Genomic DNA, 17,569 nt, shown 5'->3' with positions numbered 1-17,569 from the left:
GTGCATCCCTCTGTTTGGGGGTACAGGTGTTTTTCCTTGCCGATGTGCCTGCCAGCCCCTCTGCTGCGTCCCTAAAAAGCGGAGCTGTGGCCGCTCTCCTCACCCTGCTTTGCGGAGCTGGCAGCCGCTGTGCGCGGGGCAGGATGGGACAGGACGGCGTTGCAGGAAGTTACAGCTGCAAAACAGCCGCCTCCGGAGAGGAGCTTCTTCCCGGGACAAGGATGGAAGGAGGTGGCTGAGCAGCACCAGGCTCTCCTCCACAGGTCCCACAGGCTCAGGGCCCGGCAGCACGAGCACAGGGAGCCGTGGGCTCAGCCTCCCTGGCAAGGAGTCCTGCTGGAGGTAACCCCGCTGCTTTCGGCACGGCCGTCACTCTCGCCTTGCTCAGTGCCAGCCTCGCCATTGCCCTGGGCTCCAGGTCCCCGCCCTGGCGGACACGGAAGCAGGGAGGTGGGAGACCACGGTAACCAGAGAGCGAGGGCACATGGGCCAGGCGTGCACCAGGGGTCCCTGAAGGGGGACTGCAGCAGACGGGTGGCACGGGGCCCTTCGCTCGGCGGCATGCCCTGGGCGGCAGAGGGTGCCAGGAAGGGGCTGGGAGCCAGGCATGGGACGCATCGGGGTTTGCTTGCTGCAAAGGTCTTCAGGCCAGGACACCCAGGTTCAAGGTCAGCTTCATTTCCCCCACGCCCGTGCCTCAGTTTTTCCATCTGGATAACATGATGAGGGACTGCAAAAAGCCTAGGCTGTGGGAGGTGTGAGCGAGCCGTTGCCCTGCTCATCCTCTCCTGGGGGACGCCAAATGCAGAGATTTGCATGCTGTCCCTTCCTATCTGCTGGGGTTTGCTTACACCCTCCCCTGCCCCATGCCTCAGTTTCTCAGGATGTTGGGGGCTGTGAGCACAACCTGTGTTCCCGAAGGATCGCCCTGCTGAGCTGGGGCGGGAGCCTGAGTCAGCGCCGGCACAGCCAGTTCTGCCGGGCTGGACCGTATCGGGGCGGGTAAGGCTGGGCAGGGTGCTGCTGTGCCACGTCCCTGGGGAGCAGAGATGCTGACCCCATTCTGCTCAGCCCCACAGAGCCGGGCCCATGTGGGACAGCTGCCCGAGCACCTCAGAGCTGCTGAGCCCCTCGTCCACTTCTGGAGACGGGCGCTTCACCTGGGAAAAATCACCCTGTGCTGGGCTGGACCCAGTGCATCCCAGAGGAACCAGCTGAGCCCCCGCAGCCCCCTGCCAGCCTGTGCCACGGCTACTGCTGGCTGCAGCCTCCCCGGCTGCTTTAAATGGGAGGAGGCTGTGCTCAGCATCCCTGCGTGCTGCAGCTGCCTCAGCCTGGCAGGCCTGGCAACAGGGCTCGGTGGCTGCCAAGGACACGGCAAGGGCTGCAAGGGCTGCCTGCCGGGGGCCAGGAACCACCGGGCAGCCGCGGGGCATGCCAGTGCCGGACTGGGGGAAGCCAGCATGTATGTGGATATGGGATCACTCTCATTTTCTGCCTTTCCTAAGCCCCTCCCTGCGTCTCCTCTCTCCCAGCTCCTGATTTTACAGGATTTCATGGCAGTTTGGAGAGGGCGGTTGGTTTGTTCTAATCTAACGTGCTAAAATGTCAAGCCCTCAAGCCTGGGAGGAGGAAGCCTGCCCTCTCTCCCCAGCACTTTTGTTCTCTCTGTTATGATAGTTGTTATAGCTGTACTGTTACAGCTGAGTCTAGGCTAGTGACTTTTGGCTGCTAACAGGGAGAAGATCGTCCCCTGCCCCTTGTGCCCCCAGTGAATTAGGTGGCTGATCCCAACAGAGGCCGTGGGGGGTGGGTTTGGGGGGCAGGCAGGCTTGCATGGCAGAGTGAGTACCTCCTCGGGGACCTGCTTTGCTGCCCTCTTGGCTGCAACCCCCTGGTGATGCCCAGGTAAGTCTGTGAAGGGTGCTGGATGGGAAATCTGAGGCGGGATGTGCTTCTGTTCTGCTCCAGCCACCCTGCTGGCCGGCCCGCTGCTGCTCCCCATGGCCAGTGGGTTTGTGGGGTCAGATGTGGGAGCAAGTCGCTCCTCATCCAGGCATCCCTGGGCTGGGGGTACAGCCTCAGGTTGCAAAGCTGGACCGGGGCAGGGAACTGGCAGGTCCAGGCACCCAGCCTGCCTCATGGGCTGTCCCCTCTCTTTCAGGTGGAGGATGTCGCGGGCCATGCAATGCCAGAGCTGCCTGCCCTGGAGCAGCTGGACACAGCTGAGTCGATCCCTGCCAGGGAGCAGGGGGACCCGGAGTGTGTATCTGTGTGCTGCTTCGGTGCCAGGTGAGCTGGGCTCTGTGCCTGTGGGACTGTGAGCCTGAATCTGTCCTGCCCCCAGGGAAGCCCTGTCCCTGGTGGACATCCCTCCCCAGCTGCATAGTGGATCCTGTGCAGGCTGTGGGTCACCCCAGCAAGACGTGAAGCCGGTGGCTCTGTGGCGTTAGCTCTGCTGGGCTAGAGAAGGCCATCCCTGACCATGTGCGATCTTCTTCCCCTCAGGTGCTGCAGGCAGCTACTTCCTCAGGAATATCCTTCGCACAAGCGGCATCTCCCACCCCAGGTACAGTGCTACGCAGCTGGGGCCTGGCCCATTCTGCCCTGTGGCTGTTTGCCACGGGACCTGGGTGGCTGAGCTGGCTGCCTTGGGACCATCAGGGCTCTGCGGGCAGAGACGCTGCTTTGCCTTCAACTAGAAAACAACCCAGACCCAGCTCCCTGCCTGCTCTGAGTTCAGCCCAACTTCTCTGCCTTGCCACGGGTTTGCTGGGGATGCACAGTGCATGGCTTGCTGACCTGCCTTCAGTTCCCAACCATGCCCTTGCCCCAGCCCTGCGCTCTCCCTTGATGTGGGGAAGGAAGGGGTGAACTGGCTCTACTCAGCACTTCCCATGGCACTTACTTGTGATCTGCCCACCCTGCCCCAGGCAGGGCTTGGTGCTGCTGGCCCTTGCCCTCCTCGTGACACTCTCCCTCTTCTTCCAGGGGCTGTGTTCGCTACCAGGGAGGGTCCCAGGAGCGCTCTGTCCAGCCCAGCTCCTCTCGCCACGGCCTGTCCCAGCTGTGGAATGTAGCCTCTTCTGGTAAGCTTACAGCCCTGCGCTGAAGAGGATGGAGGGTCCTACAAAGCAGATTGGAGGCAGCTGCTGTCCTGGGCAGGGCGAGGGTTAGCAAGAACTGGGTTCTGTCCTCCTCTCTGCAGCCAGCTCACTGCAGTGGCTTGGGGCAGGCAGCTTCCCTAGTCCCCTGCCAGTGAGAAGCCCTTGTCTTGTCAAACACCTTCCTCTTCCCAGATGCCATCAAGAAACACCAGAAGAGCCTGTCTGCATGGTTCAGCCACCAGCCCAATGAAGAGAGGCAGTTTGGCCCTTCCTTCTCACTGGACGCAGTCCATGTAGACCCAGTGATCCGGGAGAGCTCCCTGGAGGAGATCCTGAAGCCCTCGCCTGACCTGACCATCCAAAACCAGCTCCAGCAGCCCTGCAGCCAGGTTATCAGCCTGCAGAACCTTTTTGATGTGGATGCCTGCGGGCGACAGGTGAAGAACGTGGTGCTGTATGGCACCGTAGGCACAGGGAAGAGCACCCTCATCAAGAAGATGGTGGTGGACTGGTGCCATGGTCGCCTACCCCGCTTTGAGCTGGTCATTCCCTTCTCCTGTGAGGATCTGTCCCACAGCCATGCCCCCGTCTCCCTGCGGCGCCTCATAACCAAGAAGTACCAGCACCTCCGGGACGTGGTGCCGATGCTGGGCACTTCCAACCTCAAGGTGCTTTTCATCCTCAATGGCCTGGAGCGCCTCAACTTGGACTTCCGTCTGGCTGGCACGGAGCTGTGCTGTGACCCCAATGAGCCTGTGCCTCCTTCTGCCATCGTGGTCAACCTGCTGCGAAAATATCTCCTGCCAGAGGTCAGTGTCTCCCTCCAGCTCCTTCATGCTGGAGAAAGGCTGAGGGTGAGCCCTGGGGCATTGCAGGCATTGGCCATTGTGCTAATTGGTTGTAGTCCAGCTTGGCTGTGAGTGAACAGGCAGCCTCCATTCCTGGAGGGACTCACCAAGGTGGCTTCATGTCACTGTTACTGGTTTGTCTCTGTGGGATTTTGGGGAAGCCTGGTAAGGCAAAGGCAGCAGTCTGCTGGGCTGTGGTCTTCCAGACTTGATGTATGTCTAGTAGGGGATGGGGAAAGCTCTTCTGTCCCCTCTGCCTGGGCCAGATTTGAACCAACACCCGTTGGGCAGCAGCTTCTGAACTCCAGCCCCTGGGTGGTGTGATGCTTGTGCACCTATGCGTGGGTTATGCACTTGGGACCCTGCTGAACTTAGATCAAAGCCGCAGAGGGACCACCTCCAAACTCACCCAGCCCTCTGCTTCCAGGCCAGCATCATTGTCACCACGCGCCCATCGGCAGTGCGCCGGATCCCCGGCAAGTATGTGGGCCGCTACGCCGAGATCTGTGGCTTCTCCGACACCAACCTGCAGAAGCTGTACTTCCAAATGCGTCTCACCCAGCCTGGCTGCAGTGGGGAGGACAGTGCAGGTAGCAGCTCAGGTGAGCAGGAAAACTTGGTGGAGATGTTGTCGAGGAACTTGGAGCGCCACAACCAAATAGCCGCTGCCTGCTTCTTGCCCTCTTACTGCTGGCTGGTGTGCACCACGCTGCACTTCCTCTACTTCACCAGGACGGTGCCTCCCAGCCAGACCCTGACTGGCATCTACACCAGCTTCCTGCGGCTCAACTTCAGCGGGGAGGTGCTGGACAGCACCGACCCCACCAACATCTCCATGATGAAGTACGTGGCCAAGACGGTGGGCAAGCTGGCCTACAAAGGGGTGATGTCCCGCAAGACCTGCTTCTCAGAGGATGACCTGCAGCAGTGCTTTGAGGTGGAGATGAAGACTGAAAGTGAGCTCAACCTCCTGGAAGTCTTCCGCAGCGACGTCTTCCGCTTCTTCCTCACTCCATGTGTGCAGCCAGGCAAAGAGCACACCTTTGTCTTCACCATCCCTGCCATGCAGGAGTACTTGGCAGCCCTGTATGTGGTGCTGGGTGAGAAGAAGACCCTGGCACACAGATTGGGGAAGGAGCTGTCAGAGGTCATTGGGAAGGTGAGTGAAGATGTCGCTGTCGTTCTGAGCATCATCTCCAAGGTGCTTCCCTTGCGCTTCCTGCCAGTGCTCTTCAACCTGCTCAAAATCTTCCCTCGCTACTTCTCCCGGCTGAGCGGTAAGGACCGGGATGCTATTGCCCACACCATGGCAGAGGAGCTGTTCAAAGAGGAGGACTACTACAATGACGATGTCTTGGACCAGATTAATTTCAGCATCCTGGGTGTGGAGGGCCCAATGCGCCACCCTGATGAGGCTCCTGATGATGAGGTCTTTGAGCTTTTCCCCATCTTCATGGGTGGGATACTGTCCCGCCGTAATCGCGCCATCCTGGAGCAGCTGGGCTGCTCTATCAAGAACCTGGCAGCTTTTGAGATCGCCAAGGCCATGAAGAAGACGGTCATCAGGAACAGCCGCAAAGGGCTGCCCCCCTCCGAGCTGATGGACTACCTCTTCTTCCTGCATGAGTTCCAGAATGAGCGCTTCACAGCTGAGGCCATCCGCTCCCTCCGGACTGTCAACCTCTCATCTGTCAAGATGACCCCTCTCAAGTGCTCTGTCCTGGCATCTGTCATGGGCACCACATGCCACGAGGTGGAGGAACTGAACCTGACCTCCTGCAACCTTGACACGAGCAGCTTGAGGATCCTCTTCCCTGTCCTGCTGCGATGCAAAGCTCTCCAGTGAGTACCACCTTCTTTTGCCCTTGGGCACTGCTCAGAAATTGGGCTTTCCCTCACCTCTGCCCATCACAGGGATACACTAGGGGCCCGAGCATGGCAAAGGCAGGGAAGGGCATGCATGCCCTTGTTTATCCTCAGTGCAGACCTAGGGGACTACAGCTTCCAACATGCAACACTTCTTGAGCAGCCCTGCTAGGGCACTGCATGCTGGGACTTGCAGTCCCAACACACCCTCCCATAGGACTCTTTGGGCATCTGGTAGCACAGGCTGGGCTGCCAGCTCCCCTGGCAGACCCAGCTGCCTCCCACTGCTTGGCCTTCCAGAGCCACCCAGCATCTCCGTGTAGCTAGCTCTGCTACTTCTAACTCTGCGCAGGAGATACACAGCCCAAGGGTGGGAGTCTGAGCTGCACAAAGGGATGGGTTCTGTTCCAGTCCGTTTGTGGAACTGTAGTCTTCCCATCGCCCAGGGGGTGGCGAGCAGTGCTCAGCAGAGAGGGACTCGGCTGTGCAGCGGGGCTGTGCAGCACTTCCTTCCTCCAGATGCTCAGGAGGGCTTGGTGGGGTCCTGATCCCTCCTCAGACCTTCACCCACCCCCTGCGGACCCTGCACCGCCTTCCCCTCCCTTGCTTCTGCTGGCACTGGCTCTGCTGGCTGATGCTACCCAAGCTGTGGTGCGGTTTCAGTGTGCTCCCTTTTGGAGAGGAAGCCTTGCGTGGCCTTGTCTGGGGAGCCCAGGTAGGATGGTGATGGGGAGGGCCAGGGAAGATGGAGAGAGCAGGGTTGCCAGCCCCACAGGTAACAACCATTTCGGTCCTGCCGCCCCCATGTCTCGCTCCGCATCAGTCTGCAGCTCAACAGCCTGGGCTCTGATGCCTGCAAGGAAATACGCGACCTGCTCCTGCATGACAAGTGTGTGGTGAGCAACCTGCGGTGAGTACTGCTTCTGTCCTTGCATGAAACTGTCTCTGCTGCCCACCATGTGCCCTGGGCCCCCTGCCCAGCCTTGGCATTGCCCTGAGCTCCTGTGTCCACAGGCTGGCAAATAACCCCGTGGGCGAGCAGGGAGCACAATACCTGGCCGAGGCACTGGCAGGCAACCGCTCGCTGACCCATTTGTCCCTGCTGCACACTGCACTGGGGGACCAGGGCGCCGAAATCATTGCTCAGCACCTGGCCAAGAACCAGCACCTCCAGGAGCTCAACCTGGGCTACAACTCCCTGACAGACACAGCCGCCCTGCACGTGGTAGAGGTGGCCAAAAAGCACGCGACGCTGGACAAAGTGCAGTGAGTTCACTCTGTCCCATCTCTTCCCTCTTGCAGACGATGCCTCCGACTCAGTGTCCCTCCCCGTGGCAGTGAGCAGGGAGTCCCTCTCTGCCTCTGCGTCCTGTCCCGGTCCTCACAGTGTCTCCCATTCCTTTTCTCTCAACCTACAGTCTGTACTTCAACGACATCAGCGAGGATGGCAAGCGGGCACTTCACAGCCTGCGCATGGACCGGGATGGCGTCAGAGCGCTGGTCTTCCTTACAGCAGGGACCGACGTTTCCGACTACTGGTCTAACATCCTGAACGTGGTGCAGAAGAACCTGCCTTTCTGGGACCGTGAGCGGGTTCGGCAGCACCTTGCCCTCATCCTGCAAGACCTGGAGAGCAGCCGGAGACAGACTGCCAACCCCTGGAGGAAAGCCAAATTCCTACGAGTTGAGAGTGAGGTCAAGAAGATGCTGGGGAAACTGCAGCACGGGAACCTCTAACCTGCTGTCCATCCACCTGGCCAAGGAGGGAGCAGTGCTGCTGGGGAGGAAACACTGGAGCGTGCCCCGGCAGCACATCCCCTGCGCCCTTATCCATGTGGAGATGCCTAGTGGTCGGGTGCTACCAAGGCTGTCAAAGGTGCTGGGTACGTGGGGCTCAGCCCTTATCTGCAGGCAAGGCTGAAGTGTGGGAGAACTGTACGGAGACCAGGCCAGGAGCAAATGGAACTTGTTCTTCTGGGCTTGTAGAGACACAACCCCTGCACCCTGGCCACTGCTGGCCCAGCCACGAGCCACAACAGTGGCAGAGGGGCAGGACTCAGGCTTGCTTGTGAAACCTTTGGTAGCATTAAAGTGCACCGCTTTATTTCCACTGAAGCACACTGGTGCCAAGACTCGATCTCCTCTCTGGACCCTTCCTGGGCAGGAATGCGGAGGCGCTGGTGCAGCTGTCCCTCCAGCAGCTGGAGTGGAGGGCTCTGGCCCTTCCCCATCTCACGGGGCTAGGATGGGGCAGCCCACTTCTGCTCCAGCCCATGCCGAACCAGTTGGTCTTCCCCACCGTGGGCTGCCCTTGGGGGCAGCTGGAAGCTGGGAGACCAGGATCTGTTCCCAGGCTGGGTGGCCCAAGGTGCTGGTCCCTGCTCCCAGCTCTGCTGGGCAAGGGCTGGCAGTGCCCCGGGCCTGGGAGGGCAGGGGAGACGTCGGGGCTGTTTAACCATTAAACCTGGGGCGTCTTGGAAGAGGCGGGGACACTGGCTTCCCTGCCACTTCACCCTGTACCTTGCTCCCTCTCGCATTCCCTGCAGCCATGAAGCAAACAAAAGGTATGTGCCGGGGCAGTGGGGCTTCATCCTGCGGAGACCCTTCCCCACACACACACCTCCAGGTCTTGCTTCCTCATGGAGCAAGGCAATGTCAGAGCCCAGGCAGGCCATGCAAAGGAGCTAGAGGCATCTAGGAAAATGCAGACGGGCGTTGTGGGGGTGCTTGGCAGGAATCCCCTCTCTTTGGGTTTGGGGGTCCTTGTGCTGGAAGAGACGGGGAGGGATTTTGTGGGGAGGTGTGCTGGGGAAGGTCCCTGTCTCTATCTCTTGGCTCCAGCCAGCTCTCTGGGGCCCTGGTGACCTTTCTTATCCCTCGCTCAAAAGCCCTGTAAACCCCCAGGACTAACCTCCGTCTGCATACCACCGCCTGGCCCTACTTTGTCCCCGGTGCTGCAGGACCCCGCTGGGCTGGGCAGCGGATGCCCATTGGACCCAAGCAGCAGGTATCCTGCTGCTTTGAAATGCAAGAGGACACTGGTGGCGGGGCCAAGGGCTGAGCTGTGCCTGGGCACAAGCTGTAGCCGGGGGTTAGAGGGACCAGAGGGGCTGCGTGGACTCGAAACCCACGTCCCCTGGCGTGGCATGCTCAGCCTGCAAATGGACAAGCCCTGAGTGCTCGAAAGCATGGGGTCTGCTCCCAGCCTGCCGCCTCCTGCACTGACCTCTCCTCTCCTCTGCAGGGCTCGAGGGTGACCAGAAGTCCATCATGTAAGTGCTGAGGTCCCCCTGGCTCGGGCTTCCTGGGGCTCATGGCCCCATAACCAGGCTGTGCTGGGGAACATCCTTAGCTGAGGTGGTGTGGGTCACGGCTGCCAATCCCAGCTGCCTGCCCCAGGAAGGTCTTCCCTGAGTTGTTAGCTCAGGAGAGATGTGGGAGACAGTCCAAGAGGGACATCGTCTCCTGGCTTTCTCCAAGGAAGAGAAGGCACTGGAGCTCTGGCCAGAGCTTTCTGGGGCTCCCCACGGAAGGTCTGGGGAGGGCAGGGGGAAGGCCATGCTGCTGCACTAACGTGGCCTCTCCTGCCCTTTATCATTTCAGAAAATTTGAATTTAACCCCAAAGATGGGATTGACAACCCGGCTTTGTCGCTGGCTGAGGACATGGGTAAATACCCTCATCTCCCCAGGGCATCCCTGTGTCAGCACGGGTTCTGGCAGCTGGACATCGCTGGGGTCCTGGGCTCTCTCGCACTGGGGAGCTGTGGGGAGGTGAACATGTAAGGCAGTGGGGATGGGGAGATCCCAGCCTGGGATGGGGTAGAGGACCTGTGTTAGGATCCCTGCAGGGCCGTGCAGGGCTGTGCTCACAGGCTGTGCCCCCACGCAGATGTCGAGGGCGTGGGGGAGCCCCGCTTCTACCTCCTGAGCAAGGGCAGCACGGAGACCTTTGGCTTCTGCCTCCACAAGGAGCTGGGCTACCGGGGCCACATCATCCGGCAGGTCGAGCTGGGGGGGCTGGCCCAGCGCAGGGGGCTGCAGGATGGGGACCGGCTCCTCCAGGTTAATGGCCACTTCGTGGATGACATGGACCACCGCAGGGTAAGCTGGGAGCACCCTGGGGCTGTGGGAATGCCCAGGTCCTCCCCAGCCAGGGGCACAGAGGGTGCAGGACCCCAGTCCCCCCTGGAGCCCTGATCCCAGAGGCTGTGGTTGGAGGGGCACCCTGCCTGGGGTTCACAGCCTGAGTCCTTCCAGGTGGTGCAGAAGATCAAGGCCGGCGGGAACCAGGTCCTACTGGCAGTGCTGGACGGCAACTCCTACGAAGCAGCCAAAGCCCTGGGCAGGGACCTGTCCCAGATGCTGCCGGCTGACATCCGCCCACGCCTCTGCCACATCACGCGGGACAAAAGCGGTTTTGGCTTCAGTGTGTCGAGTCCAGAAGGTAAAGCCGGCAGTGGGATGCCAGTGCCGCAAGCCTCCCCAACACAGTGCCCCACTCGCCCCAGACTGCCTCTTCTTCTCCCTGCAGGCGTGAAGGGCACCTTCCAGCTGTCGGTGCAGCAGGACGGGCCAGCAGAGAGAGCAGGGGTGCCGCCAGGCTCCTGGCTCCTGGAGCTGAACGGGGCCAGCGTGAGGAGCTACTCACACACGCAGCTCGCCCGAAAGGTGTGTGCTCCGGGAGTGGGTGGGTGGGGGACCGGGGCCAGCAACGTGGCTAAGTGCCCTGTGTTTGCCATCCAGCTTAAGCAGAGTGGCAGCAAGGTGACGCTGCTGGTGGCATCCAGTGCCGTGGAGGAGTTTTACCGCCTGCGGGGCCTGAGGGTCACGGCCGCCTTGGCGGACACCTCCTGGCTCCCCTTCAAGGTCCGGGAGCTGCACATGGTGAAGGGTCTGGCTGGCTACGGGTTTCTGCTCAAAGAGGATGACTGCAGCTCAGGTGCCACAGGTGAGGGGGCTGAGGGGGGCAGTCCGTACCTGAGCAAGGCATGTCTGAGGGTCAGGAATAGCTGCAAGCCCTGTGCCCACAGCAGGACCCTGTTCCCACCTGCACATGGGGGGTCAGTGGTGCCAGCTCCCCTCTGGCTGAATGCCTCTGTAAGCATCTCCCCACCCTCCCTCTGTCCTGCTGTGGCAGGCCAGTTCCTGTGGGATGTGGATGCGGGGCTGCCAGCCGAGCAGGCAGGGATGAAGGAAGGGGACCGTCTCCTGGCTGTGAATGGTGAGAGCATCGAGGGGCTGGACCACCAGCAGACGGTGCTCCGGATCCGTGCCCATGATGACCAGGTGACACTGCTGGTCATCGACCCCGCTGGTGATGAGTTCTACCAGTCGGTAGGTTTTGGGGACCCAGCGTGGTTCTGCCCTGGCTGGGGAGCTCTGGGGTGCTGTGGGGCTGGATGATGGGATAGGTGTCTTGCTCCCAGGCCTGCACAATGAGGTCCTCTCTAGGGGACCTGGCTTGCTGTGGAGTGCCAGGAGCTGTATGGCATCCCTCTTCTGCTCTTCCAGCTCGGGCTGTCCCCCCTGCTGTTCTTTGATGACAGTGGCCCTGTCTCAGGCTCCTGCACACCCTCCCTGCCCTCTCCCAGTGGCTCCCCTGGACTCTGTCATGTTGAGGTGGGACCAAAGGGACCTGGCTCCTGGCTGGTGGCTGCTGCCAACAGTATAGGGTTCACACAGGTAACCTCTCTTGCCAGGCCCTTGCAGCAGTGCTGCTCACAGCCCAGCACTGCTTTGAGTCCTGGCACTCTCCTGCCCTGCTTGTCCTAATATTTCCCTGGCACCTGTGACACTGGCAGGAGGGGGCTGCGTGGTCCTCTGGCCACAGGGGCCAGGCAGAAAGACCTCTCCAACCTGCCCACGGGGCAAGGGTGGAGCACGGTGAGGTGCGTGGATGTGTGCTGCTCACAATGCCCCCGCTGTGTCCCTGCAGAGCCCACGCCAGGAGGAGCAGAGGCGGCTGTGTGAGGAGTTCTAGCGGCCCAGGCGCACCCTGCCCTCGGCCAGGCTCCCCCGCCACAGCGCCTCGAGCCAGGCTGTGTCCAGCCCATCGGTGCCTGCTGCCCGGCTCCCTGGAGAACACAGCGCTGCTCAGCATGGCCGTTGCACGCACAGCTGCTGTGTCTCCATGCCCGCAATGGGGCTCACAGCATCACACCTCCCAGAGACTCATCTTCACTGATCGAGGCTGGCTCCAGACTTCCATGGCGGTGGCTTCTTGTAACCTGAAGACAGACCTGTGTCTTTGCCTGCCCTGCTGCCTCCAGGGATATCTGGGGACATTGCACTGAAGCCCTTGCCCAGCTCCAGGCTCTGGGAGCTCCCAGGAGAGCCAAGGCACTGCCCTCCATGCCATGACCCGGGGGACTGGGGAGCCTGAGGCTTGGCTCAGCCCAGGGCTGGCCTTCGGGCCACTGTGTGAAGGGGAAAGGGAGCAGCAGAGGCCAATGGGGCGCTGGAGGAACCCCCACCTCTCAGCCTGTTGGCTCAGGTCTGCACCTGCACGGACATCTCTCTTGTGCTCCTTCTCTCATCCTCCCTGTGAACCTGTGGGCAATGAGTGTCTGCCCCCCCATCACAGCACTGTTCCTGTGTCACCCATTTGGGGTGTGATTAAAGGACAAACCCACACTGCTGTTCGTGTGGGTAATGTTATGGACAGGACTGTGACTCGGCAGTGCATCCTAGGGCCAGACAGGATCCATCTTCTCTTCCCTCGCCCAGGGCAGCTGGGGTGTTGGGCAGTGGATGTGGGAAGCTCTCCAAGTGTGCTGATGGGGAGGTAGGGGGGCTGAGAGCCTGTCCTGTCCTGGGGGTCCCCAGGGGGCTCTACATCCAGGGGACTGAGGCTGAACTCCTGTAGGTGCTCCTTGTGCTCCACGGCGATGGTCGTTCCTTCCTCTTCCCAGTGCTGGCTGGCCTCTGCCGTCTTGGCCAGCACAAGGTCCAGGCTACCCTGGTGGGAAAGAGGACGGTGAGGAGGGGGACTGCACTGCCAGGAGGAGTCACCCGCAGCCACGTCCCCACTCATGTGGAGGATCTTCTCATACTCCCTCTCCATGGCATCGAGCCTGCCCTGCAGCTGGGCGATGGTCCTGTCCCTCTCTGCTAGCGCCTGGGTGGCAGTCTCCTGGGTCTGCTGGCTCTCCCGGAGCCTACTGGCTGTGGGGTGTGGGGACAGAGGCAGGGGACACTGGGCACGTGGGCACAAGAGCCTGGCACTGCGTGACCAGTGCATGGGAGAGTATGGGCAGTGTGCGGCACAGCCCCTGCCCAATCCCCCTCATCCCCAGAGTGGCAGAGAGCTCTGGGACCGGGGTGGGATCACAGCGTCCCCTTTGCAGTCACCATCTCCCAAGGTCGGGGATGCACTGGGTCAGGCTTTGCCTTCAGCTGCTGCTGTGCTGACAGCACAGGGTGAATGACTCCCATCTCCCCTTGTTCCCCCCAAGTGCACTTCACCGTCCTGGAGAAAATCCCATCCCCACCACCGGCGAGGGGCAGGCATGCCGGGGGGCCATACCAAGCTGCTCCTGTAGGCTCTTCACCTTTGCCTCCAAGCACTGGCTGTGGGCTGCTGTCTGCTTCTGCAGCTCCTGGTATTGCCGGGTCATTTCTGGGAGCCAGGGAGGGGAGAAGGGAACAAACACAGTGACTACGGGAGGGACAAGCAGGCAGTCCTTGTGCTCGGATCCCAGCACCTGATCCAGGCAGGGGCTCCAGCAAGGCCTGACCTGAGGGCTCCCCTTGCAGGGTGACGCATCAGGAGCAGCCATGGGTGCAGCCTCTCCCTCCTGGCAGGGCTGTGACAACGCCGGGGGCGGGGAGGGGGCAGGCAGGAGGGAGCCCTGGAGGGGAAGTTTTGCCTCTCTGTTGAGCGTGGGAGAGTGAAAACGAGCACGGAGTTTTGCATGTGGCAAAGACCGCAAACCTCTGGCTGAGGTTTTACCTCTGTTAAAATCATCTCCTTCTTGAATGCTAACGGAAATGGCAAAGCAATGACTTTTGCAGACAGGGAAGTCTCTGCCTCTGGGGTCTCCTCTGCCTGTGCGGGCACCTGGGGTGCAACGAGTCCGTATCCAGAGCCTTTGCATGCTGACAGCATGGGAAGGAGCGGGGCTAGCCAACGGCAGGGTGGCTTGGGGCTGAGTAGCAAGGCCAAAGGGAGAGGTGGGGTAAGCTTGGCTGGCTTCCCCCCAGCAGCACCAAGGCATGGGGTCTCTGCATCTGTCCCACTGCCCCCTCCCGCCTCTGCCCTCACCTTCATGAACGTCTCGCTTGTCTTCCCGTGCCTGCTCCAGCAGCTTCTCCAGGTCCCACAGCCTCCGCTTGAGCCCTTCGTTGTCAGCTTTCCCTGCCAGGTCGTGTCCCTCCAGTGAACCGTGAGCCAGAGACGCACGGGACTGCCATGGGGACAACGTGCTTCCTGACAGGTGACCCACACCGTGACCCTGACCTGAGCACGGGCAGCCAAAAGCCAGGGGGATGTGGACACCTTCCCAGCCCATGCCTGCCCCCAAGCCCTGCCTGAACCAGAGTGAATCTCGTTGTATCAGCAATAGTGTGGCCAGCAGGACTAGGGAAGCAATTGTCCCCCTGTGCTGGGCACTGGTGAGGCCGCCCCTCGAATGCTGTGCTCAGCGCTGGGCCCCGCACCCCAGGGCGGCCATGGAGGGGCTGGAGCGTGGCCAGAGCAGGGCAGCGAGGCTGGGGCAGGGGCTGGAGCACAAGGCTGGGGAGGAGCGGCTGGGGGAGCTGGGGGGGCTCAGCCTGGAGAAGAGGAGGCTGAGGGGAGCCCTCATCGCTCTCTGCAACGGCCTGAAAGGAGGCTGGAGCCGGGGGGGTCGGTCTCTGCTCCCCAGGAACAAGCGATGGGACGAGAGGGAACGGCCTCGAGTTGCGCCAGGGCAGGTTTAGGTTGGATATTAGGAAAAATTTCTTTACTGAAAGGGCAGTCAGGCACTGGCACAGGCTGCCCAGGGCAGGGGTTGAGTCCCCGTCCCTGGAGGTATTTAGAAGACGTGTAGATGTGGTGCTTAGGGACATGGTTTAGTGGTGGACTTGGCAGTGCTGGGTTAATGGTTGGACTTGATCTTAAAGGTCTTTTCCAACCTAGACGATTCTATGATTCATAGAGAGAAACCTCCCCTTTGTTTCAGCCCAGCACCGTGCTGGGAAAGCACTTCCAGGGGGGTGCCCCACTGCAGCATCCCTACCCCCTCCCATCTGCTTTCTGCATTGCTCCTCTTTTTCTCTGCCATCTCTGCAGCGTGGCTGGCCTCTGCAAGCAGCTGCTGTGCTGCACACCAGGGACTCTTGGGACAGCGCAGGCAGCCCCTGGGGCTGGAGCCCGCATGCAAGGCAGGCTGTGTGCCATCCTCTGGCGTGACTTGCCACTGGAAAGGGCTAGTATCTAAGAAGTACATGCAGGTCAGTGGGCATCCCTTGCTTGCCCCAACGCCTGGCTCCTCCCAGCCTTATCCAGGTTCTCTTTTGGCATGTCAGCCTCCAGTGCTGCTTTCCTGTACTTCTCTTCAGCTTGGCTTTCTGCAACCAGAGGGAAGAAGGAAGGGATAGAGTGAAGAGCAGCTCTTTAAAGGGGCTTGGCCCAGGGATACCAAGGGCTGTCAAATGGCCCAGGGGAAGCCTGCCTTGGGATGTTCGCCCCAGGAAATCTTGGCTGGGACACACCTCCAGCTCAAACACCAGCAGGGCACCAGGGCTGCATTTGTGCAAACACCTGTCAGACGGAGTCAAGGTGTAGCCGGTTTTACCTGAAGCGGCTGCCCTGGAGAGATGCACTCTCATTTGGGACTGAGGGCTGGGATTTTGCAGTGACGATGGGGCAGTAGCCACAGTGCATAGACGCTCGGGGACCCCTTCCAAAACCCCACCTGAGACATTCTTCTAGCCTGGTGCATGCTTCCGCTTTCAGACGTGCATAGGAGAGGCTGGGGCCTGGCAGAGCCACCCTCTTTGACCTCCCCCCTGGATCCTGCTGGGCTGGAGGGTGCAGTGGGATGCAGGGTGCTTTGGGCAGGGCCCTGGACCGCCCTGTCTCCTGTATCTCATCAAGCATAACTGTGCTGCTGCCCTGGCACAAGGTGAGCAGGGCCGGGGGAGATGCGAGAGCTGCAGCCAGGCTGTCCCACGGGGCCCCGGTGCAATCCTTCACCCCATTGCTCCCAGCTCCCTCTTCCAGCAGCTCCCACGATGCCTGCCCTCACTGGGGCTGGGAAGCAGCAGGGGAGGGACAGGAGAGGCACATTCCTGCTGGCTGGAGGGAGACAAGACCCCAGACTCACCCGCTATGTTTCTCTTCTGCTGCTGCTTCACTCCTTTTGTCCCTTTCCCTTTGCTCTTCGGAGGCATACTCCTGCAAAGTGATACCAGTGCTCCCTCTCAGCAACTGGTGATCACGTACTGGACTTTTGGGGGAGAAAGGGGAGGCAGTGGACTCCAGACACGTGGAGCTGCTGTGCCTCAACCAGGATGGCTGTCCTGCCAGCAGCTGTCCTGGCTGTTAGCACGGACCTCAGTCCCTCAAGATGCAGCAGCTGCCTCCAAGCTAATCCTCACTGTTGTAGCAACTATCTGCGATGAAGGCAGGTTGCTATCTGGCCCAAAACCCGCCTCCACCTTGCAGCAGCTGAACATCTCATTCCTGCGACAGAGGTGTGGATCGAACGCTCCCTGCGCCCAGTGCAGCACTGGGGTGGTCCAAAGCTGGCCTCACTCCCCAGCACTGAACTGGGCATGTTTGAACTGGTCAGGATTGCAGAACACCGCTCTGATCAGGTAGGCTGGACCTCGTCCTGCTCACATCCCAGAGCGGCAGTCCCAGAAACAAGCCCAACGTCTTCCTCCCTTCCTGCCCTGGCTCTCCCCACCGGCACACCCTCCTGCTCAGCACTGTGAGTTTTGCCCTGGGGACTGCGGCTGGATTTGGATCTTCTTTATAAAACAGGAGAGGAAGGAAGGGAGAGGATTTTAAACTGCTGTTTCTGCTCAGGATGCGATTAACCCCAAATACCTGGGAGCGAGCAGGGGATTCCTGGGTGCACTGCAGTTTTTCAGTAGGGCGCGGACTTCGTTGCGTGGGCAGGGCAGCAGGAGCCAGGCAGGCAGCAGGAGCAGGGAGCTGGTGCGTGGGGAGGCTGCAGGGCCATCTGCTGCCAGGGCAACCCGGGGACACCCGGCAGGGACACGTAGTCCTGTTGAGGAGCTGGCAGGGCGGCAGGCTGGGTGTGGAGAGCCAGGAGAGCTGGGCCTGGGCCAGGGAGGACGGTGAGGGCCATTCCCCTGTGCAGACAGAAGCTGGCGTGCACCTTGTACACACCCATGCACACGCATCTGAAACCACTGCCCAGCCACGCAGAGCTGAGCAATCAGAGGGGTGTGCGTGGGCCTGGCAGTGGGCTGGCAGGCAGCGTGGGGCACAGAAGGGACGGGGACCACATGCTTACTCCCAGCTTTGGCTGGCAGGACCAGCAAGGGACCTAGACACTGCTCTGACCCACAACCACACGAGATGCACGTGGGCAGCCAGAGGCACCCAGGCATCCGGATGCACTCTCGGCTGCCAGCTGCCAGGCTGGAGGGAAGCGATTTCAAAACACCCAGCATGACGTGGCTTTCCGGCGCAGCGTTGGCAAGTGACCACTGTGTTGAGCACGGCCCTGGCCCTGGCAGGGGCCTGAGGGACAGAAGCAAATGGGACCCCTGCAGAAGGGTGCTGGACTCCT

The 17,569-nt window shown here is 61.0% G+C and overlaps 3 protein-coding genes across 4 annotated transcripts; 2 read left to right on the top strand and 1 right to left on the bottom strand.

The window, feature by feature from the left end:
• Positions 1–229: 229 nt before the first annotated feature.
• On the top strand, positions 230–7,685 carry NLRX1 (NLR family member X1). The gene is made up of 9 exons (XM_082330689.1): positions 230–342; positions 2,165–2,292; positions 2,509–2,569; positions 2,992–3,089; positions 3,300–3,916; positions 4,383–5,797; positions 6,645–6,731; positions 6,836–7,087; positions 7,240–7,685. Exons 2-9 carry the CDS (start codon positions 2,172–2,174, stop codon positions 7,556–7,558), a joined length of 2,970 nt encoding a protein of 989 aa, XP_082186815.1. The 5' UTR covers positions 230–342; positions 2,165–2,171; the 3' UTR covers positions 7,559–7,685.
• A 55-nt stretch (positions 7,686–7,740) lies between these two features.
• NHERF4 (NHERF family PDZ scaffold protein 4) lies at positions 7,741–12,323 on the top strand (the record flags this gene model as incomplete). Of its 2 annotated transcripts, XM_082330691.1 has the most annotated exons (10): positions 7,741–8,385; positions 9,066–9,093; positions 9,425–9,489; positions 9,712–9,923; positions 10,080–10,266; positions 10,354–10,490; positions 10,566–10,770; positions 10,960–11,156; positions 11,334–11,504; positions 11,758–12,323. In XM_082330691.1, exons 1-10 carry the CDS (start codon positions 8,370–8,372, stop codon positions 11,800–11,802), a joined length of 1,263 nt encoding a protein of 420 aa, XP_082186817.1. In that variant the 5' UTR covers positions 7,741–8,369. The 2 variants fall into 2 exon arrangements, with proteins under 2 accessions (XP_082186817.1, XP_082186816.1); XM_082330690.1 differs by lacking the exon at positions 11,758–12,323 and having other exon boundaries at positions 11,334–11,594.
• DRC12 (dynein regulatory complex subunit 12 homolog) lies at positions 12,312–16,196 on the bottom strand (the record flags this gene model as incomplete). The annotated part of the gene is given in 7 exon segments (XM_082330531.1): positions 12,312–12,371; positions 12,658–12,986; positions 13,348–13,440; positions 14,086–14,178; positions 14,181–14,227; positions 15,278–15,371; positions 16,130–16,196. Coding segments are annotated over 7 exon segments (783 nt in total).
• Positions 16,197–17,569: the final 1,373 nt, after the last annotated feature.

Source organism: Platalea leucorodia (assembly GCF_965183815.1).
Source record: "Platalea leucorodia genome assembly, chromosome: 20".
Taxonomy (NCBI): Eukaryota; Metazoa; Chordata; class Aves; order Pelecaniformes; family Threskiornithidae; genus Platalea; species Platalea leucorodia.
The sequence above is the reverse complement of the archived record's forward strand: the minus strand, read 5'-3'. Positions and strand labels throughout refer to the sequence as shown.

What these genes read in the sequence shown, in the direction of transcription:
- NLRX1 (XM_082330689.1), top strand. Translation starts at nt 2,172, where the DNA reads ATGTCGCGGGCCATGCAATGCCAGAGCTGCCTGCCCTGGAGCAGCTGG. An exon ending in AGCGGCATCTCCCACCCCAG is followed by an intron (nt 2,570 to 2,991) that starts GTACAGTGCTAC and finishes CTCTTCTTCCAG; the next exon opens with GGGCTGTGTTCGCTACCAGG. An exon ending in GCGACGCTGGACAAAGTGCA is followed by an intron (nt 7,088 to 7,239) that starts GTGAGTTCACTC and finishes CTCAACCTACAG; the next exon opens with TCTGTACTTCAACGACATCA.